General features: G+C 43.7%; 1 protein-coding gene across 1 annotated transcript in view; it reads left to right on the top strand.

The window, feature by feature from the left end:
• The window catches only part of STON2 (stonin 2), a 171563-nt gene that overhangs the window by 102193 nt on the left and 46332 nt on the right, over positions 1-23038 (top strand). Inside the window, exons 6-8 of the mRNA XM_019551141.1 lie at positions 675-2516; positions 9285-9487; positions 11403-11483. Of these exons, the coding sequence (XP_019406686.1) occupies positions 675-2516; positions 9285-9487; positions 11403-11483 (2126 nt within the window). The remainder of the gene's footprint in view (positions 1-674; positions 2517-9284; positions 9488-11402; positions 11484-23038) is intronic.

The following is a 23038-nucleotide window of genomic DNA, read 5'->3' as shown; positions in this document are numbered from 1 at the left end:
TAGCCTCCGGGTTAGAGAGCAAGGGCTTGATTTGGGAACCTCGTGAACCAACAGACCTCCTTTAGTTTATGACTTTGTGAAACAATAAAAGTTTTAAATTGAACAGGTCTGAGCCTGTGCTTAATTCAGTCCTATATAATTTGGCATCGAGTTCCCACAAAAGTATATAGAGATTAAATGGGAGCAGTAAGGAAGGGACTTTCCACCATTTCCACTCTTTCCCACTGGGTTCAACAACCCAAAGTACATGGGGTCAGGGAACAGAAGGCTGAGGAAAAGATAGAAGGAATAAGAAGAGAGAGGGAATATATGAAGAAGACATCTATCTACAAAGGCAAAAATATAGGAAAGATGTCTGCAGCATCATAGATGCTTTAGAATTTTGTTTTATTTAAGAAAAAGGAAAATATAAGCCCTTTTTATTTTTTCCCTCTAGCTCCTTTTTTCAGCTTCTGTATTTCTCTGTCCTCTTGGAGGTAGCTGGCATTAGGTCTTCAGTAATTCTTGTCAGAGTCTTTTACATTTGAAATAAGTCATTTGAACATTTAGCCCTTTTTGAACGCACAATCTACTGTGCACACAGAGTTCCTTTGTTTAGAGAAATAAGTTACTTCAGGCCAGAGGACTGAAATTTCACTTTTATCTTACTGTCTCTTTCTCTCTTTCTTTTTCAGATAATTCCTCATCTCTTCAAGAAGATGAAGAGCTAGATATGGAGGCTGTCAACTGGCAGCTGAACAGCACTCCTGTGAATGGGCATTCTGTGACCCCAACCAAAGCTCGTTTCCCCAGCTGGGTGACTTTTGATGACAATGAAGTCAGCTGTGCTTCACCACCAAGCCTTTCTCCCTTGAAACTGGATTCCCCACCAGCAGTAACACAGGCTCCAGATGTGAACTTTAACGTCACTGCATCCTTTAAGAAGAGAGAGCGGCCTAAAAGCACTTTGGCAGACCTCTCTAAAATTCAAAAGCTAGACCTTTCTTCCATAAGCAGGCTGCCTTCTGTTGGTGGAACACCACCCTGGAGTGCTACTAACCCCTTCCTGGATGAATCTCTGCAGGATGTCCAACCATCACCTATCAACCCATTCAGCTCATTTTTTGAGGAACGAGACAGGCGTTCCCACAGCTCCTCTCTCCCTGCTGTTCTTGGCAAAAGCCATAGAGACTCCCTTATTATCCTTCACCAAGAACCTGACACCATCAGCTTCAATGAGTTGAGCAAAAGCATAACCCACACAGAAGCTGTTGAGCAGCTCAAGCAGCTCCAAATTGGGGATCCAGATCACCTGAGCAGCCCCACTCTACCTGATGATGACCCCATGATGCCAAGTGAACTGGATGACATCTCTTTGAACTTAGCACCATCTCAGCCCAAAGATGGCTGGCCAATGATGCTTAGGATACCAGAGAAAAAGAACATCATGTCATCTCGGCATTGGGGGCCAATCTTTGTCAAGCTGACTGAGAGTGGTTACCTACAACTTTTTTATGAGAAGGGACTGGAGAAGCCATTTCGGGAATTCAAACTTGAGATCAATCATGAACTTTCAGAGCGCAAGCTCCAGAACTATGATGAGAATGGAAGGATACATAGCATGCGGATAGACCGTACCACCTACAAGGAAAAAAAGAAGTATCAGCCTAAGCCATCCATCACCCATGTGGCAGAAAGGGAGCAAGTGATAAAGTTAGGCACTACTAATTATGTAGATTTCCTTAGCTTTATCTCAGCTGTTCAGGACACATTGATGAACCTGCCAGCCTCATCGATGGATCTAAGCATGGTGGGATTGAACTACCAAGAGGAAGAAATCACTGTTGATGTCAAGGATGAGTTTCATGGCATCTTGGCCAAAGGAGACAATAGGATTCTCCAGCACAGTGTGCTAACACATATGTATGTCCTCAGCTTTCTTTCTGGCTTGGCAGAATGCAGGCTGGGCCTTAATGACATCTTTATTAAAGGGAATGAAATAGTTGCACGGCAGGATATCATGCCCACCACTACCAGTAAGTGGATTAAATTGTACAGCTGCCAGTTCCATTCATGTGTGGATGAGGAAATGTTTAACAGTTCCCGTGCTATTCTGTTTAATCCTTTGGATGCTTGCCGCTTTGAGTTAATGAGGTTCAGGACAGTATTTGCTGAGAAGACTTTGCCTTTCACTCTGAGGACAGCAACTAGCATCAATGGTGCCGAAGTAGAAGTCCAGAGCTGGCTGATGATGTCCACTGGGTTTTCTTCCAACCGTGACCCTCTAACTCAGGTCCCCTGTGAAAATGTGATGATCCGCTACCCAGTGCCAAATGAATGGGTAAAAAATTTCCGCAGAGAAAGTGTCCTGGGGGAGAAATCTTTGAAAGCCAAGGTGAACAAGGGTGCCAGTTTTGGATCAACTAGTGTGTCTGGTTCTGAGCCAGTAATGAGAGTAACTTTGGGAACTGCCAAATATGAGCATGCATTTAACTCCATTGTATGGAGGATAAACCGACTGCCTGACAAAAACTCAGGTGAGTAGTGTGTAAAGTCTTGGAACAGATAAATGAGAAGTGTGTATTTTGGGAACTGGGGGATGTTGGATTTACATGATGCTTTTCTTTTGGCCTAAGGAATGTCCCAGCAGTTGCATGAAATGATTAGTTGTCTCCCTTGAAGTTATTTAAGATGCCTCACAAAGAAACACCATTTTGTTATATTCATATGCAAAAATATGTCAGAGAATCATAAAAATAGAAATGGTTCAGCTCCCTGCCCCAGGCAGAATCATCCTGGTTTAAACCAGAAAAATGTTTGTCTAACTTGCACTTAAAAACTTTCCGTGACAGGAGATTCCACAACTTCTCTGGGTAATTTGTTTGAGTTTGAAAAAAAAATTCTTCCCAGTATCCAACCTAAATCATCCATGTTGTAATACAAGCTCTTAAGTAATGAAACTGGGCCAATTAGATTTATTTCCAGTTTATAGTGCTAAGCAAATGCAGTTCTTTGCATAAATTCTCTTTAAAAAACCCAGTTGCTAATGTATCTGCCTCTGTGAGTGGGCACCTCAGAGAGGAAGATACAGGAAAAATTTAGTGTTGCACTAGATCTGGTACTTCCTGAAAACATCTGGTCTCTTTTAACAGGAGGCAAAGACTAACTTGGGTGCTTCTCAGCATTTCCTTTATTCAGTCCCTTTCGGACTCCACCACAAAGCACAAACATAGCAAAGTAACCATAGAACAGCCTCAAGTTTGAGATTCAGGATGAAATTTCATTATGAAAAACTAGTCTTGCATCAGCAGTGGCATACTTGGAAAGATCCATGATATCAGACTGCCCCTGAAAATGGACAGTACTGCACTCGGGGGGTGAAGCTTAATAAAAATGATCTTTCTGTGGTATCCTCCATCCTAGGACCTCATGGTGCTGCACAGACATTACAGCTGGGAAAACTAAGGCCCCACAGTGTTTAAGTGATTTGCAACATGTCAGTAGCAGATTGGGAACAGATGCTCTGTTGCCTGCTCAGACTGCTTCATCCATTTTCATCTCATGTGACGTATTAATCCAAGTTTCCATTTCTTTGACACTGTCTCCTCTTATCTGTGATTCAGCCCTAGACTCTTGGTAGGGGCAAAGACCCTGATGTTAGTGGGTTCTTCCACAGAGCACTAGATAGTAGGGGCCACAGTGCAGAACTCATGGGGTGCCAATTGACCATCTACTGCAGAGAAAGGTGTCCTAGCTCCAGACATCCCTCCAGTCAGGTCATAGTATGATCTTAGGCAAGGAAAAGGTCTGGTGAGCACTGACTTGGCCAGTATGTGTACAGGGTAAGAAGAAGGAGAGATTCCCAAAGTATTGGTGGATAGAAGCCAAGCATAGTTTGAATCCAATTCTGCTTTTCAGGGACTATTTATATTTCTTTCAGCATGTGTCCCTTGGTTCTAAGTGCTCAATATATCTAACAAACAAATACAAATTATCCATAGGGTTGTCCAAATGAAGCTGATTTATGACATGTGGCCAAAATAATTTCCAAAATAACAGTGGCCTAGCTGTGTACTCATCCTTTCTACTTTGCTATATGCCTTGAACGTCAACAGATCTGGACTCTATTCGATCAGATGAGTAGAACCAGCTCCACTTCTAAGAACTCTTCATGGAAAATATCATATCAGAAACCCCTTCCATTTTAAACCCTGGGAGCTCTAGCCTCATCCTCACTGACTTCCACAGAGGGAGGGGAAGGTCTTCTGCTAAAATACTCCCCTGCCAATCACTACTGAGAAACAAATTCTGTACTTATCCAACCAAGCTTAGCAATTAGGCAGAATTGACAGTTTAGAGGGGTTCTGACTGTGGACTCCAGCACCAGTCTGAAACGCTATCTCCAGTTTCTTTACAGCAGCCTTGTATTCTCCCAAGGTAGTGTGAGAGTATCACTGAAGTGTATGCCTTGGACTATCTCAGCCAACTCTGTATTTAATTGTTGGATATGGGTGCACACAGAGTGGGAGTAAGCAGGTGGGGTTGTTACTTGGCAGTAGTCCTGAGCTTAGCTGGGAGGTGGTATAGACTTGGCCTGCATGCTAATCCTAAGGCTGCAGACAAATTGCAATATCCAGATCGATGGATCTTTTTAGGAATGACTTCTGTAGTTTCTTTGCCTTCTCCAGTGCTTTTGTCCTTGTACATTTTAATATGGAAAGACCCATGCAGTCCAACAATAGAAGCCTGTCACCAGTTCTATCTGCATAGTTTTCTAGCCAAGAGCCTTGTTCATTTGCTTATGACAAGAGATTCTAAAGCATATGCTTAAACCAAGTAATATATGTCCTTTACCCTCTGATTTTACCTAGAAAGCAAATATGGCCTGGATTCCACTGAGTGTGCTATTGAAATCCTTCCCAGAGCATCTTGGTAAACTATTTGTTGCCCTTCTCTGACTCGCAATGAATATGTTGACACTGGTTGATAAAGGAAGCTTGTTTGCAGGCTGTAAGGAGTTGCAGTCACAACTGGCTGTGATCCAGTACAAAAATGCTAGCATGTGTTTTTACCCTCGAGACAGCTGAATGAATGAGTGCTAAGAAAATGTCCACATGCTGATTCCTTGTACAAATGAAGCAACGTTGTGTCCTAAACCAGAACCCTGGCTCCAGATATCCTGAATTCTGGAACAGTTTGGCTGTGCATCCAGCCCAAGCAGACTGATAGCCCTACCTATAAAGCAGACTGAATTAAAACCCAGGCTGTGAACATCTTGGCTAGGGACAGACATGACACACAAACCGGTTTAAGTGATCAGAAACTGGTTTAAACTTGTAACAGAACAGATGTTCATTGCACATACATCAGACTTAACTGATTTGACTCAAACCGGGTTATGCAATGTCTGTCCCAGACCCCTTGCTGGTTTAAGATAAAACAGACACCCCCAACATCCTGGCATGTTCTCTGGGCTGGGTGGGCCTCTGTGCTCCACAACAGGGCTGGCCCCTCTCCTCTGCTGCCTTGCTGGAGCTCCGCAGCCTCTGCAGGCATCTGCCTGGCTTCTGCTTCCCCCGCCACCCTTCCCCACTCTGTGCTAAGCAGGCATTCCCCTATCTCTCAGACCAGGTGCTGTCTACAGTCTGTGCTGTGGCAGAGAACAGAGGCAGACAGGTAACTTAATATCCTTCCTTGGAAAAGCTATTTAAGAGCTTTTTGCTTCCCCCACACCCCTACCACTCCCTGCTAGGCAGCAATTCTCCACTCTCCTCTGCCTTGCAGAGAAGGTATCTATGTATTAGCTAGCAGACCACATGCTGGGTCTGTGTTGAATCAACAGGCAGAATCACCAGGTAGTTGGTAATGTCCCTGTTTTCTTAATAGGGCGATAAACACTGAAATAGAGGACACCCTTATCAGCCCCCACCCCCAGCTTGTTTGCCTGTTAGTTTGCTTCCAACGGTATACAGAAGCAGGGAGATTGAAAAGCTCTGTATCAACAGAAGCATGCACTGCACACCCCACCTTGCCTCAGTGCTGGCTGGGGGTTGGCAACACTCCCACCCCTTGAGCAGCAAGCTGGGAAAAGCCTGGGATGGTGTAGGCAGGCTGGGGGTTTACACCCCTCCCTAATCAGAGCCTCCTGCTGGGACCTGGCAGTCCTCCCCTCAGCTTTCTGGAAGGACAGGGAGGGCTGCTCTAGCACTCCCAGGCTTCTAGCCCCAGCCACTGCAGACATGTGTCTGAATTTGTTCAGTCCAGAGGGATTATCTGTATGGTTGGAAATTGGTTCAGCCTAGCCAGGTTAGACTATGTTGCAAAGGTTGAATCAGTTCAGGCTTAGGCTTTTTGAATGTCTGTCCCTAGCCCTTTAAACACAGGCTGTTCAGAGCCAGATGCCCTTCAATTATGGCAGTTCAAGTCAATCTTTGAACCACAAATATTGTTCAGTTTAACATCAGTAGTGAGAGCCAAAGAGAAGCAATGAGATCATTGAGGAGAATGGCAAGAAGGCTAAAGACAAAGAGATGGGGTAGGAGGGGAAAATTAGTCCTAGGAAGGGCTTACAGGGAGTTTCAGTACATAACTTACAAAAAGTGATCCAGACTGACCCACCCCTGTGGTTTATGCTGTGACCATAGAACCACTAAGGAGCCTCTGTTATGGGCTGAAAATAGTGGTAGGCGTCTAGACAGACTTTTGAGCATGCTCAAATGTAAACCAGCTCAATTTAGGTTTCTAGCTACCATCATAAGTCCCTAGTCCAGGAGTGGGCAAAATATGACCTGCAGGTTGGATCTGGCCTACCAACAGATTTGGTTCAGCCCATGAGTGGACAGCTGCCAACTCATTAGATTTGGCCCCTCGGGCAGCTGGTGGCTTCAACTGCTGCATGGTGCCAGGCAGGCAGGCAGGCTTGCTTGTGCCCAGCAGCATCAGCCCTTGATGCAGCATCATCATCTGTGAACCCAGGCAGAGCTTTCACCAAAGCAGATGGGCAGCAGCATCAACTGTGGACAACACTGGCAAGTTCAGAAGCCCTGACACAGAACCTGCTAGTGGCATCTGCAGCTGCTGCTGCTGCCATCCCAGCACAGCGGAAGCTCCCACCCAGAACCTAACAGCAGTGTCAGCTGTGAATCCAAGCAGGGAAAGAGAGAGGGAGAGAGAGAGACAAGGAGAGAAAAAAAGAGACAGAGATGGATGTAGCCCTCAGGTTCCCAAAACTCATTAAGTGGCCCTCTAGCTGAAATAATTGCCCACCCCTGCCCTAGTCCATTAGGTTCCCACAGAGCTTGCCTAACAGCATCAAGTGCAGCACTCACAATCACTCTCACTCAGAAGCCTGGGCTCTTTGTACTTCCAGTCCATTTGTTTATATAACCTAAGTACTCAACAAGTTTAAATAGACAAGAGCAGCAAATCGTCCCAATGCATGAATAGTGAAATTAGCCTGCTTTATTTCCAGTTGCTACCACTGAAGCTGCTTTAAAAGCAAATGACAGCCCTCTTGATTTGTGAAACAGCTGAATTCTGCAGGGTTCATCTGCAGTTCATGGGGTCAATGTAGGGTAATTAAGAACCAATCTTGTTCCCACTGAAGTCGGTGGAAATTTTGCTGCTGCCTTCAGTATGTGGGAGCAGGCTCAGGCCCTTTGATTGCAGTGCTTTTTGCTTTTCACATCAGAGACCATGTTTGTCTATCTTGTACATCTCACTGGAACTGAAAGCAAGGACCCTCTTGTCTGCTTTTAATGACAACGTGGAGGGGGAAGCTCTGATTCAAAGGCAGAGTGACAAAAGCTGGACCGGGATGGAGGGAAAGGATAAATTAAGACAAGAAGTGCAGTAAACAGAGGTTGGGATGAGTGGATAAACAGCTCTAGCTGGTCTATAAGACTGGGAGTCAAGGGGAGAACAGCAGAAGGGAGCCTAAAACTGAGTTGGGTGAGGTGAGGTGGTAGGATTGGTTGGGTGACCAGTCAAGACAGGTAGCTAGGTAGGGTGTGGAAGTAAAGGCTAGTTAGACAAGGAGACTGATATTAGGAGTTTGAGGGAAGAGCCTGGAATTGGAAGTGATGGAGAAAATGCTTGAAAAGGACTGAGAGTCAGTTGTCTACGATTGAGGGATACACTGATGTCAGGCAGGAGAGAAGCTGATGGCAGCAGCACATGAAGACCTAGACAAGGAATGAGTTTAGAGTAACTGGAATGGAGAAGAAATGAAACATGTCTAAACAGAGCTGGATTACAATAAAAAGAACTGGGACTGTTAGAGCAGAGAGACTGGGACAAGGAGCAGGAAAGAAGGTGAAGTATGGACTGAGTTTAAGTTTGGATGAGGAGCCTAGCACCAGGAACCATTAGTGGGAGAGGAGAAACCAATGAAATGAGGAGCCAGGAAAGGCAAACTTGGACAGGCTGGGCAAGGAGACTAGGAAGTGCAGATGGGGAGAATCTTGCAATGGAAAAAGAGATCAGATCTTGAATGGTGAGCCAGTCCTTGCCAACTAATCCAGGGATCAGCAACCTATGGCTTGCCAGCTGGATCCATCTCATGGAGTCACCTGGCCCATGGAGTTGGGAGACTTCTGCAGCATTTTGGCAGCAGGGAGCTTTACCTGGACAGCCAGGTCTCAGCTGACTTGGAAATGACTTATGCTCATAAGCTAAACTCCTTTGAAGTGCCACCCTCCCTGCAACTCACCAAAACATTGCCAATCCCTGACAGACCTATTTTGGCCCACTCAGCCATCTCTTTGTCCCGAGCCTTCTTGCCCAGGTAATGTCAGTTCCTAGTTCTCCAGCTTGTCTGCTCATTCCATCTTGGTCTCCCCACTACCCCCATCTTGGGTCCTTGTCTCTCTCACTCTACCCATTCTTCCTACCTCGTTCTATCCATGCATAACAGCTCTTTGTCAGTTCTTATCACTCCTTCTGCTCAGCCCTGGTTCTCTTCACCTTCAGACAGATGAACAAGGAGACTAGAAACCAGTTTCCAGTCCTTCCCTCTCCCCTGTGCTCATCGTCTGACCCTTTGTTTCCATTCAATCAAGTACCAACCCATTTCTCTCACTGGATCCCATTTTAACTCACTGACATCAAGTTAGAGTAGGAGATAGTCATCCCAGAAGCTTATTTTGGGAAGTTCTGACTGCACTGTAGCAACTAAGACTTTGCAGCTTGTCTTTAGTTTATTTTCAGAGGTGTTTGTTTCGGGTTTGTCGTATTTTGAAGTACTACTTCCTAGATCTTGTTTTTGTCCTCATAGCAGTTTTAAGTTTTGTTTTCTCTCTTCCCAGCTTCTGGCCATCCCCACAGCTTTTTCTGCCATCTAGAGCTTGGTTCTGACCGGGAAGTGCCTTCCAGTTTTGTCCGCTATGTGGACGTGGAGTTTGACATGCCCACCACTTCAGCATCCAAAGCTGCCATTCGGTCCATCTCTGTAGAAGACAAGACCAATGTGAGGAAATGGGTGAACTATTCAGCACACTACAGTTATAAGGTAAAGTAAGCAGCTGGCTTTTGCTGAGGGCATATAGTTGCTGTATAACTTCATTTTTCTCTAAGTGAATTTTGTGCTGATAAAAGTGATGACTTGTCCCTAAGTGACATAGTACCAGAAGTAGCAGCAGAACTGTACTTTTTGAGGCTTTTGATCTTTTGTACAAAAGGGCTTATATTTCTTACATTTTGATAGGGTATTGGAGGGTGTTGTTTTGTACCTTATGATGAACATGGAAAGGATGGACTAGATCATCTTATGAATCCTTTGAACTGAATATCTATTATACTGTTGCATGCAGTTGTGAGAGACTGATTTGATGGAAAAGGTTGTCCCATCCAGTCCTGTGCTTCTGTTTCTAAGCTCTATTTGTTTCATAGTAAAATTCATGGGACTTTTTGGTATACTAGGTCCCATTTAAAATTCCCATTTTAACAATAATACTTGTTAGCCTGAAGGACCACCTGTTGGGATGCCAGTTAAGTAATTAACCCAGAGGGTCGTTAAACCTCTATGACCCACAGGTAGTCAGGTTCGGGGCATTAAAGTAAGTTAATTCCCTGAACGCTGATCTACTGCCCAACCCCACTCAGAGTGAGAAAGAGTAGCTACACACTACAGCACAGATAGGTTGAGCAATATAAGCTGTATTACACAACAAAACCCATGCAACAACTACTCAATACAATAGTCATGTCACACCCAAGCTGCAACACAATAAAATACACCTGATACCCTTGGTCACACAGCCAATCAACTACACATTACAATGATCTTTGGTCACTACACAATTAACTGCTATGCACCTTCACAGACAACCCAGAAACCACAAATGGCAGCAAGAACACCCTGGGCCTAGTCAGCAGGAGAAACCTTCTGACAGTCCCTGAGGACTTCTAGCTTTTCCCAGCTTAGGTACTCAGCACCTCAAATAGGGAAAGAGTGATACTTTATCCAATTGCAGCTTCCCAACGACCAGGTCACAGCAAGGAACCTGCACTCAAACTCCTGCACTCCGAGCGCCTGGAGCCCGAACTGTCCAGCCAGAGAGAGAGCAAGCCCCTGCCCCTGCCATCTGCTCTGGACAGGATTTATAGCCTTCTAATCGCTCAGCCTGTCACTCACCCAATGGTCCAGTCATCGCTCTTTTCACAATACCCAATCAAATTCAAACCTGGGCAATACTTAAAAGGACCAATCAAGTCAAACTATTTCAACGCAATGCAAGCAACATTAACATAACTGCCTTATTAATTTTCATATCAACATAGATAGACAGTTGCGTTACAATTATACACTACCGGTGCCCAGACCTTAAAAGTAGGTCATGACTTTATTAAGGTTGAGAGTTCAAACCCTCTAGACACTTTCACCTCTAGTCACATGGCACATGTGTGGACTTCCACTATTCTACAAGCCAAGAAAGGAGGCTCTTCTGAACATCTTGGAACTTCAAGGACATTTGTATTCAGCTTCAGGTTTGCTTTTGCAGTTTTGGTTCTGGGCTTGGAAGGAAAACCAGAGTGGGGCTGGAACTGCTACCATTCTGGATGTAGCCAAAATCATGACATTCCTCTCTCAAAATGGCAGAAATCTTCCAAGATAGCAAAAATAGCACACAATATCCGACAGTCTGGATGGTACAATTGTGATCTATTCAAAATGTAAAAGCACTGTTGAATCCTAAACTCTAGCCATGGTTTGACCCCAACACTAGACATGGAAAACAGTGTCTTAAACCTAATCTAGCTTCCCCTTCTCAGCTGTGGTTGAGAGCATGTTACCTTCCAACCTCCAGGATGATCAGAAGAGTTTAGGTGGCTTGAGAAAAATAAAACATAGAAGCTAGTTAAACTTTTGTTATTTTCTTTTCTTTGTCATTAGTGATTTTTCTCCTCTTTTTTTTTCTCATCAGGTGGAAATTGAACAAAAAAAAAGCTTGGATACAAATCTAAAGGGAGAAGAAACTGAAAACTCCAGTGAATGTGCTGTTCAGTGAAGGGAAGACTCACCTGTGACATTCATGAGAGGAGCAGTAGTATCAACCCAGCTGAAGAGAACTACAGCACCTTGTTCCTGCTTCAAGTACAAGGCAGTACTTTTAAAATAGTGTGACATTATTTTGAGTTTTCTGCTCACCACAAGTCCTATTCTGAGAGGAAACTCCTTGATGGTTTGTTTAGAACAGCCAAGGGTCTTCAGTGGAATATTTTATATACTTTTGGTGTATGGATAAAAAGACTTACGCTACATTCAAGCCTGCCGCCTTCTCTGCCTTGTCACCATTTAGCTTTCTGCACTGAAGTATGGTGTGCTAACAACCACAGCCAAGATAGAAAGCAACTGTGTCCTCGCTTACAAGTCTTTTTCTCCAAGTTGAATGTCGTCTTGTAAGTTGTTGGTCTGGTTATCAGTAAAGCTCTCTCGTGTTATCTGCAGAATACGCATGAGGAGCAACAAAGAGAGAGATACAGTCACTGTTTTTTTAAGTAATCAACAGAGGGAAGTTAGAGAACCCTGAACTTCAGTCTAGAGAATCAAGAGTCCCTCCATCTAAAACAAAGGGAAGGCCAAGCACATGAACAACTGGTTGTCATCTTTCCACTCAACCAATCCACTAACCAGAACATTAAGGTGGATTTTCCTGTGGTCCTAACCAGCCATAAGAAAGACCCCTCTGCTCTCTATGGTTTTCACTTGCTGGTCAGGGTACTTCCTTTATCTTGACTTAATGTGATTATAGCTGCTATTACCAGAGATTGTGCAGAGCAACAGGGATGATATAGAAGGGGCATTACTATAAGTAGATCATTCCTGCCTGGAAAGATATTTGAGGGAAATAGATTTTATTTTGATATTTCTTTGATGTTTAAGGGGACTAGCTGCATTTTCATGCCCAGAACAAATCTTGCTTTAACATGAAGGATTTTGTGTTCCTGATACTCTGCGGAAAGCATAATGAAAAGTGTATGTTGTATTTTCCTGTTCTTGAGGTACGCTTTTGCTTTCATGTTCCATCTGAAGTCTATAACACAACAAATCCATAAACTACAGACAAAAGATGCCATTATCTTTATAAATTACACAAACAAATAGGCCCTAAAACTTTAGTTCTTCAACTTTAAGAACACGTTCCTCTGCCACACTGAACTAAAGATCAACTTTTTCCTGAAAGTAGTGGCAAGCTCCTCTTGTCTCCCTACACCAGGCTGTAAAAAAACAAAATCACTCACTCAGACACATCTATCATTGAGTCATAAGATGTTCATAAGACCTAATTTTCACAATCGGGTGCATGATTTATTTGGTCTCTTTTTCAAAAATTAAATAAATAATAACCATAACTTATTCAACCATTTAGCTTTTTTAAAAGGACCCTGTTAACTTGCATATCATACATTACAAAAACTTAGCAGTGTGACTGACACGCTACTTTAATTACATTTAGAGACTTTTAAATTTATTTTCTGTTATTTGCATTTCACTCAAGACTGCATTAAGAATTAACTTCCACTTTTGATCCCTGGTTATTTCTATTCTGAGTCTCGTGAACAGTGTAGCAATGTTTAGGTTCCAAATAAAACATGGGATTATTTACATTCAGACAAAAACTGTTTTTATTAGCATTTTTTTAAAAATGTGGGAGCCTTTCAGATGCTCTTTTTATATACTTCTAAATGTTAGGTCTAAATTGTCTTGATGCTATCTGTTTTAAATTCAAAATTAAGGAAGAAAGACGCTTTTTTTATGCAGCTGTAAATATAGCATCTATGGCAAAAATACATTGCTAAAATTGACTAAGGGTCACAGTGCCATGAAGACCTGTACCTGGGCTTGGGATATTCCAGGGGTTCCCAAACTGTGGTACACATACCCCTGGGAGTATGCAAGACATCTCTAGGGGGTACATGGAAGAAATTGTCCAATGGTGGATTTAATTTTCATTATAATAATGATTGGCATTTTAAGGGACTAAAATATAAAACTTGTGCTGGTAGGCGTACATGGGCAGCTGGTAAATCTGGAAGGCGGTACGCAATAAGAAAAAGTTTGGGAAACTCCGGAATATTCTATTACAAGTGGTCCTACTGAAACCAAAACAACTCTGCTCCATTTTATTTGGTATTAAGTATTTGCATGGTCTGTCTATAATCAGGAACACTAATACCTCCTTTGTAAAGCAGTTTGAGACCCGTGGCTGAAAAGCATTGCTGAAGTGCTAAATCTGATTATTATGTATGAACTAGGGTTGCATAAAGTTAGAGATGAGTCTGAAACTTCCAAACATCTTTTATATCCAAGAGGGGGGTAGATTTGAAAGCTGAGGCCAGATCTGAATTTCATAATGAACTCTTACGCTTCATAGCCAGATGGCACTCAGCTTGGATTTTGTGGCTTAGGCCCCTCCTCTAAGCAACATGAAATTTGGCTTCTCAAAGCTAACATTTTTCGTGCTTCAGAGATACCCAGCTGGCTTTTTTCCCTTATTTCCTGTATTGTCTGCTGACCCCAGAGCACTGGTTTCTGAGAAGGAGCAGGAGAAGTAACAGTGCAGAAGTGAATGTGCTCTCAGGGTATTGCTGAAGAAGTGTCAGAAAGAGCCCAGTCTCACAAAATCTCTAGCCCAGATTTGCAGACCTCAGAGTTCTGCCTAGCCCATATCTGATGCTGAACTTTGGCATACTTTGTCCTATCCTAGTGACAGAGAGAGAAATATAAGATATGATTAAGCAACCAGATTTGACAGTCCTGAAAAGGAGAGGAAATTCAAAAGGAATATAGTTTCTCATTTCTCTTTTAGGCAATTTACTATGTACAGCAATCCAACCCAGGACAACTTATCCCCAACAAATTGGGAGATGCAGACACTGGAGGTTTTTTTTTTTTTCTGTTTCATTTCTCTGCCTCATTTTGTCTTTCTTTTTTTCTTTCCTCTCTCTCTCTCTCATTTAATTCAAAGTAAATTAAGGAAGTCAGGAGCCTACTGGAGTTAAAAGAGTGAAATCATAATTGGGTCCTGTAGTTGGGGAAAAATAATTTAATTCCTTTTTGAACTTCAGAGAGAATCTCTTTTATATTTTTCTGAGTTTATGCAGTCAGATTTGCTAGAATTAAGCACTAATAATTATGCCAGAGTTTGAAAAAGAACATATCTCACTTTGATCCCAGAATATGTCACTAGACTTTCAAAGCAACTTTGGCTACTGGACTCTTCTGAGAAGCTAGTCCTAAAGATCACAGGCAGGGCTGCCGGATGCTAAAACCTTTTTTCAATCTAGTCCCAAATACTGGTGCTGAGCACTTGAAAACCTGGGTCCCAGTGCCTTTAGAGAGCTCCAGTTTCCTTGCATTATTGGCCACGTTGCCAGTCAGGCAGTATGTCTCATTCCTTCTGCCAGTGTGCAGTTCTGCATGGACTGTATTCTCCATCTACTGGTGCTGAGCACTTGCACCTACCAAGCATGCAATGGTAATTTTGATAACATTGATTGGATGGTAAAGGCAAGCAAGAGTTTCCTCACACCCAAGAACAGCAGAAAGTGCTTATCATGGGAATAATTGTCCCGTCTCTAGGAAAATGGACCTTTAAAAGTCTTCCATTTAACATGCCCTTTCTGTGCGATATGTACATTTTGGCAAAAATATGCCTGCAAAGCAATTATACAGTTATATAATTAAGTTATTCCCAGTCTGACTCTCCTTCCCTCCCTATTCCTTTTCCTTGTTCAGTTCCATTTTTGTAGAATAGTGAGACTCAGACTGCAATAGGAATATCTTGGAGGGAAGATCCACATGTTTGGAAAAACAGAAATTGGATCAGAGTGATAGAAATTAAAGTCTCCATATAACTGAACTCCTCTTAATGATGCTCTCTGTACTGAATAACTCTGTCCTTTGTTATTACAATAGCCGTAGGCCGCAGAACAGGGTGGGCCACTCGGGCCATGACCCAGCCAACTTTTAGCATGTTAATTGAGCTAGCTATGCAGTTAAAAAAAATAGTTATATAGTTTTAACCAGAATGACAATTGCGCATTTGTGGGTTATATAAATTAACGTGGTAAAAATTGGTTGGGCCGTGGCTCGGGTGGCCCACCCCATTCTGTGGCCTATGACAATAGCTGAAAGGTAAATTAATCTGAAAAATGCTCCAAAAGATTGATAATACCCACTGTGTTTTCAAGTGCTTATATTCAGAATAAAGCTAATCAATCCTCATTAAGGACTGGGGAAATTAAAGTCTTATAATCATTTACAGTCATATGAGCAGAGCAGAGGTATCATGACATACCATGTATTATGACAATGAGCTGGCTGGAACATTTACTTGCAGTCCAAGACCTAAAGGATCTATACATCCAATTGCCTTGCTAGCTGCTGACTGCCTCCTGATCACCTCACTACCTAGTTAATGGATCAATTTCATTAAAAATGGTCTTGAAGTTGAGAGGAGAACAAGTCTAAGAACTAATATCCAGCTCTGAGGCCCAATTATTTTGCCAGTTGCTTACATGAAATGCCCCTTCACTTCGCTGGCCTTCCAGACACAAAACAATCAGGCCCCTAATCTATTACCTTAGTCCTAGGGGTTGGCAAATTCCAAACCTGCTCCAGATGAAGGGACTTCATTTATTTGGGAGATTAATGGAAGCCACTGGTTATGAAGAAATGCATCCCATCTTCTGTTACTTAGCTTGACGTTCCCTTTTGACCCTTGAAGCTGTCTGAGATAACAGGACTTAAGTGTTCCTAACCTTTTTGCCTCATCCATTCATTCATCCACCCATACAATTCACTCTTTGCACTACTGTGAGTGACTGATTTGATTATTTTGTAATGTAGTCCTACATTTTCTCTTTTTTTTTTCCTGTAAAATAAGGAAGTCTACACACTGGCTAACTGTAGAGGTGCTTTCATTTTGTTATGTTCTTTTTATTATAGCAGTTCTGGAGTGGGATGTCATTTTTGTTTGAATTGTGGGAAAACTGTTAAATAAATGTAAAGGGAAGAGAAATCCCTGAAGTTTTATTGCAAAACTGAAGTTGTGTCATGTACGTTCTGAATGTTGCTGCTGTGATTTCTCTATACCAACACTCTAGCATTTAAACTGCTCTGAACAGTGTACATGAGGACATAATTTACAAGTGCTGGGATGATGCAAAGAAAGGGAGTGTTTCAGCTAAATAACCAGTGAGATTGATCTGATTTCCAACGGAAGTTGTAGAAGGACCAAAGCTCTAATCATTTAGTAGGTGTGCAAAGGTGATGCACTATAGGGAAGAACTCTGCTCATGTGGGTGCAGTCATGTCAGATGACCTATTCCTGTAGTCAGCCTTTTCCATCATTAACTTAGGGACTTCAACTTCATTTCAGATTGTTGTTTCCCCCAGAGTGGACTCCTTAAGTTTCTAGTGTCTATAAGTTACTGAGGCATGAAAAAACATGAGACCAGAATCTGACTGCCATCATCAAATGTTTGTGGGAAGTGAAGGAAGCTAGAGAGCAAAAGGGAAAAGCTGTAATGAGAGCACCTGAGATATATTCATTGAGGTTTAAAGTCCTATTTAAAAATGTTTTTGAAATGTTGGTGCCCTGGCCCAGGGAATGGGGGATGCAGTACTTATCCACTTGCACGGGGTGGCAGTGCAAGGAGCCAACATGCCCAGCAGTACCTACCTCTTGCTTTGGTGGCCTCAGCAGCAGCATGGGCTCTGTGGGGGCTGCCATTCTGGTGCCCCCTCTGAATTGGCACCTGGGGCTCGTGCTCTACTCACACCATCACCCCACCTTGTTACACTACTACTGGGCTTGTTTCCAAATTTAGATAAGCCACACATCAATTCAGTGTGCTGCAGCCTCTGCCAAGGTTACTAGGACCAGCTTTACCCTGCTGTCTTCCTTGCATCCACTCTGAACTAGACAGAGACCCAGGATATCTGGTAAATAAGAGAAGACTAGTTTTCTCTCACAAGGGCTGTACCACTTCCAGTATTATGTGACTGATTTGCCATCTTCCTTCCTTGTTTTCCTGATTGTGCTATGGTAAAATTGAGGGTAAAATTAAAGCAAAGAAAGAGCATGTGAAATAATCTCCCCACTTGCTCTTCAAGTAACAAGCAAACCAGGAGAATTAAGTCCTTTTAGATTCATTTAGATGTGTAATGACACTTGAAACTTGTCTTTTGGGATGTGGTGGTTGGTGCTTGAAATGGATGGTTGAGAATGATATCTTTGTATCACACAAGTAGTGTTAAGAAGAGAGAGAGAGAGAGAATACGAGACATATGGCCAGGATCGGGCCAAGCAATTGGAAGTACAAGCAGTTGCCTCTGTAATAGTGCTTCCAATATCCAGTGGAGCCCTCAACTGGCAGGTAGACCTACTTGATTCAGCTGTGTGGTAAAATTATGGGCAAGACGAATCACCTGTGGGGACAGCTGAAAAATTACAAAGGATCAAGAATGTTGACTCTGCAACTTGTCCTGGACCCCGCTAAACGTTAGCTGTGGTCCTGTATGGAAAAGATGTATTTTAGCATGATTTGACTGACACCATCTTCAGAAAAATATCCTTGTTTCATACTGGTCACTGTATTTGAAGCCTTCTAGCACCTGCCATGTTAAAACATGGGAGTTGCTAATGGTGTTTCAGTCAGGTGCAAAAGCTGCTTTATTTAGCCCCAAACTGCAGTGCTGTGAAGCAGGAGGCAGCTCTCTGCTGTTAGGCAGAACAGAAAAGGAAACACCTGCTTGCTTGCATGCCTGTTGCGGCATTATCAGTTTAACAACTATAGCAATAAGGAAAGTATCTAAATAGAAATAAAATCAAATCAAAACAGGCAGAGGAACTCCAGAAATACCCATCCTATCTGACTTCTTTAACAGAGCTGGGAGAGAAACAAAAATTGCAAGTAAGAAAACTAATGTTATCTTTCAACCGTAAATGGGAGGGTACCATCCCCCTCTTCCTGTCTCATTGGAGTTGGGCTGCTATCTATCACAGGGCAGGAAATAAATGTGAGACCCACAAAGCTTCTTGGCAGTTGGACTGAGGAAAGGATGGTGCTGGATGGGGTTGGCAGGGCAGTAGCAAAGGTCACAAAGGCCTGTGACCAGACTAGAGGCTGTGCACTATGGAAAATGTGTGACTCAAGGCAGTGAGGCTGCAGATATGACAAACAAGGATTTGTGATAAACTCCAACATAGCTGGAGCTGAATTTGAGCCCCATAGTCAAGATTGGCTGGATGTGCAGAGTTACCATGAATATACTTAGCTAGACCCTGTTCAGGATTTTGAAGGCTTCCAATTTCTGTGTTCACATTTCTGCCTGGTCTAGAATGGGTTTGTGGAGTGGGTTATTAATTATTAAAGGGAATAATGAATTTGAGTAGCAGGGAGTTTTAATGTGTTTTAATGTTATATAGATGAGTTACCTGAGAAAATATGGATCTGTTACTCTCCAGGGTTCAAATTAGGAGACTGAAACCTGTGAGTCTCTGGTGCTTTTACTTGGCTTACCAGTGGCTCAATAAGGCAAACTCTAAACTAGCTTTGCACCCTTGAATGGGATTTCAGGGTGCAAATCAGTGCAGAGTTGTCTTCTTCAACCCTGAAAGTTATTTGGTCCCAAATTTTCAAAATCAGACATTAAAAAAAATACACATGATACAACAACAGAATTTTCAGGGTACCTCAGAGCTGTCAGTGCCCCTGAAAATCTCAGACTGGACACCTTATATCTATATAGATTATATATAGAGAGGGGTGTGTGTGTGTGTGTGTGTGTGTATACACACATACATATCAGTGGTCATTCTGGAACTTGTGGGTGATGACTTCCCTGTAAAATGATAGTGAAAATACTGCCCTCCCCACTTAGTAGTGGTGAAGTTAAATTTATGTTCTCAAGTGTTTTAAGGACCTCAGATGAAAGATGCTGGAGAATGACAAATGATTACTTTACAGGGAAATAATAATGATACCAGCAGTTGAGGTTAATAAGCATTTTCCGTTATAACCCCCTTTTTTCTGTTGGTAAGACCTTCCGAACTTTAAACATTTGGACAAAAATGTTTAGTGGATCTTTGCATTTATTTTTTGAAATTTCAGTGAGAAGCATCCTGCTGATTCTAAGATCAAAGTTAATGAGTCTGTGGTGGGAGAATGGTAGTTTTGCTGTTTTATTTTTTCTCTCTATTTGTTTGAAGAGCCCCAAGGCCAGATCCTAGAAAGGGCTTAGCCACTTAAAACAAGATGTACGCACTTGGGGCATTTATAGATGTGCTCCGGAAAGGCAGAGGGAGGAACTTAAAGCACCCAGAGCGTCACATGTATCAGTGTCCCTGCGCTGAAAAATGGTGGCAGGGGTGCTTTAACTAAAGCTTATTGAATGTTTAGTTAAAGTACTGCCGCCGCCATTTTTCAGCACAGGGACACTAATACACATGACACTGGAGTCTGCTCCAATGCACTGTAATTACAGTGCATCGGAGAAGCTTTTCTGCATGTGTATAGGCATCCCTAGATTCCACATAAGCCCAAAACTGCAGTCCTGAATGCCCACACTCAGCTGTTTCTTCTAACTTCAGAAGGCTGTATTTTTACCACAAGGTTTCCTAACAACCTAAATCTCTGCTGCTGCACCTACTCCGAATTGTCACAGTCTTGTTTGAGCAATTCAGCACCTGCCTCGGAGCTAGATTCAGTCAGGATCCTCAAACCAGGCTTTCTCCCACCTACCTCTCCAGGGATGGGCTCAGTCCAGTGAATGGACTCGGTGCACACCTAGGCTAAGTACAAAGAGTCAAAAAGCCTGAGGTGGAATTGATCCAATCTGCATAGGTTTCTCTAAGATGCGTAGATTAAATGAACTCATGTTCAGTTTTCAGTTGGGAAAAGTAGGCAGATGCCTGGATTGACCCAGACCAGAAAGCAGAAAGCACTTGAGCACACCTCCCAGGCCACTGGCTATTGCCAAGCCCAGCTAGCTGAGCGGGGCCATCCCCTACTGGCTGTCTGGCACATGCCTCAAGTCCCCTGCTGTCTCCCCCCTGCCAGGAGGGGAAGGAATCCCCTGTCCTGGTGCCAAACCAGGGTCTGCCCACAGGGGGCAAGCCCTACACCTCTGGGTTTCCTCCGCCTGGCCCTGGGTTCCCCCCATGCTGTGGTCTGGCCAGTGGCAGAGAACCCCATGCAGAGGGCGATTCCTCTCCCTCCCTGTGCTTGGCCCAGCCCCCTGCCAGTCTCTGACCTGCAGGAGGAGGGGGAAAGGAGTCTCCACCTCAGTGTTGAACTGGGGTCTGCTCCCCTCCCCTGCTGGCCTGGATCAGGCCCACTTACCATGCCCCCTGCCCCCACCTCCAGATCTCTGCTCACTTTTCCCTGCCCCCTGGTTACCTGTGGCTGCCTGTGTTGTCTATCTGTCATCCATCCAGGTCTATCTTAAACCAGGGTTGCCGTTTTGAAACCGGTCAACATGTGCTGAACTTAAGGTGACCACCTGTCCCTAATTAGGCGGGACAGTCCTGAAATGAGAACATCATGTTCCCATCCTGGGCTGGATGACTCTGGGATAGCATTTGTCCCCCAGTATCATGCAGGAATCTGGGTTTTCCATTTGCTGCAGAAAAACAAGGTAAATGGCAGGTTTCCCCTTGCAGGCTGGCAGAGTTCCTGCCTGAAAGGGGCTGCTTGGGGTTGGGGAGAGTGGGAAGTAGGGGGCACCACATGCATGTGTTCACATGAACACTTGCATGTGGCCAGCAATACAGCCCCAAGTAGTGGTGGAGAGCAGCTCCCTCAGATGCCTGCAGGTAAGTGGATCAGGCAGACTGAGACCTCCACAGGGAGGGAGGGAGTGGGGCTGGGGTTGGGGCTGCAGCTGAGGGCTCTGGCCAGCCAGGGCAGTGCATGTGGTCTGGGGAAGGAATGGGTAGCCATGGGACCCAGCCAGGGAGTGGGACAAAGCCATGGGTAGCTTGTCCTGGGCTGGGAGTGGGGTTGGCTCCCTGTCGCTGCACACACTCCCAAGGAGGAACACATGGGGGTGACACATGCCCCCACAAATTTGTGCATGGGACAAGAGAGGGTATGGACTCAGGGCTTCTCACCCTGCTGTCCTCTCCCCAGGAGCCCCACGCCAGTTGTGCTGCTATGGAGAGGCAAGGTGCCCCTGCCTGCAGCAGCAGGGGTAGCAGCTCTGCTCTGGCCATGCTGCAAGGTGCAGGGCAAGCAGGGAGGCAGACATGTTCCACTTTCCAATTTGGAAAAAAAGTGGTCACCCTAACTGAACTTCTGTTCTGTTACAGGTTTAGACCAGTTTGCAATCACTCATACCAGTTTATGTGTAATTTCTTTCCCTAGCCCTAAAGTACATCTTCACGATCAAGTTCCACATCCAGTGGTAGCTGTCTTTGCAAAAGCATGGAGAGAGCACCTACAGCTGATATCCTCTGCTGCCGAAGTCTCACGTCTGTGGACCAGATCTGGCCTGTGGGCTGTAGGTTACCAACACCTGGATTAAGACTCTCAACCAGGGAGGGGGAGTTTAATTAATGGTGTGTACTCAGGGCAGGTCATAAGCAGCCTATGTGAAAGAACTGTGCCCACTAATGTGCACTATGGATAGGGTGACTATATGTCCCAGGTTGGCCAGGACAGTCCTGGATTTTATAGGCTGTCTCAGCATCTTGGCCACTGGAGAAAACTGAAGCAAAAGTCCCAAATTGGTGGTAACCTGAGAAAATAAAATCCATCCACTGTAGAGTGGCTGTATGCACTTATTAGTTCTTTATAAGAAAGTCACTTTCACCTAGATGGTACTAGTACTAATTACCTGGCAAGGATGCCTGAATACACATTTGAAACCAACTTCTTTCTGGGGAGGGAGGGAAGGAACTGGCTAATTTCTCAACCACATGTGAACTGGCTCCACCTTATGGTGACATACTAGCACTGACACTCTCCCAATTTGGAAAAGAACAGAAATGTGGAACTGTAATGGTAATTCTAACCAGCTTGCTGCTGTAAACTGGGTTTTGACCTCCATTGCAACTTTGTAATTCTATCTGAAATCCCATGTTTATGATTTTCTACCTAGATTAAAAAAAACAAACCTTTCCCAAAGTTTGGGAGTAATGGAACTATCTAGCCATGTGTCTACATGTTCAGTAATTACGGAACATTAAGTTAGTACCTGTAATCACATTTAGTGCAAATGAATGCTTTTTGTGTGACGCTTAATGCACGTTGGACTCAATCTACTGCGTATTACCATGGTTTTTGCCAGCTGTGCTAATTACTCCAATGTGCATTAAGCATCTTGTGTAGATCCATCCACTGAGACTTTTTAGACTAGAGGTACCTCTCCATAGACTCAAGGCCCTCCTCAGAAAGCGCCAGCTCTTAGATTTTTTGGGTGGGGGTTGAGTACAGAAAAATAATAGAGCAATTCTTCTGTTGCAAAAAACTAAGAACAAGCATAGCAGGTCAGAATGTTTAACAGTATGGATTTCTATTTGAAAATCTCTGGGTTTATCTTGTGAACCAT

This window comes from Crocodylus porosus, unplaced genomic scaffold, assembly GCF_001723895.1.
Source record: "Crocodylus porosus isolate Cpor-Errol unplaced genomic scaffold, CroPor_comp1, whole genome shotgun sequence".
In the NCBI taxonomy this organism is placed as follows: Eukaryota; Metazoa; Chordata; order Crocodylia; family Crocodylidae; genus Crocodylus; species Crocodylus porosus.
This window is presented reverse-complemented; position numbering and strand designations above follow the sequence as displayed.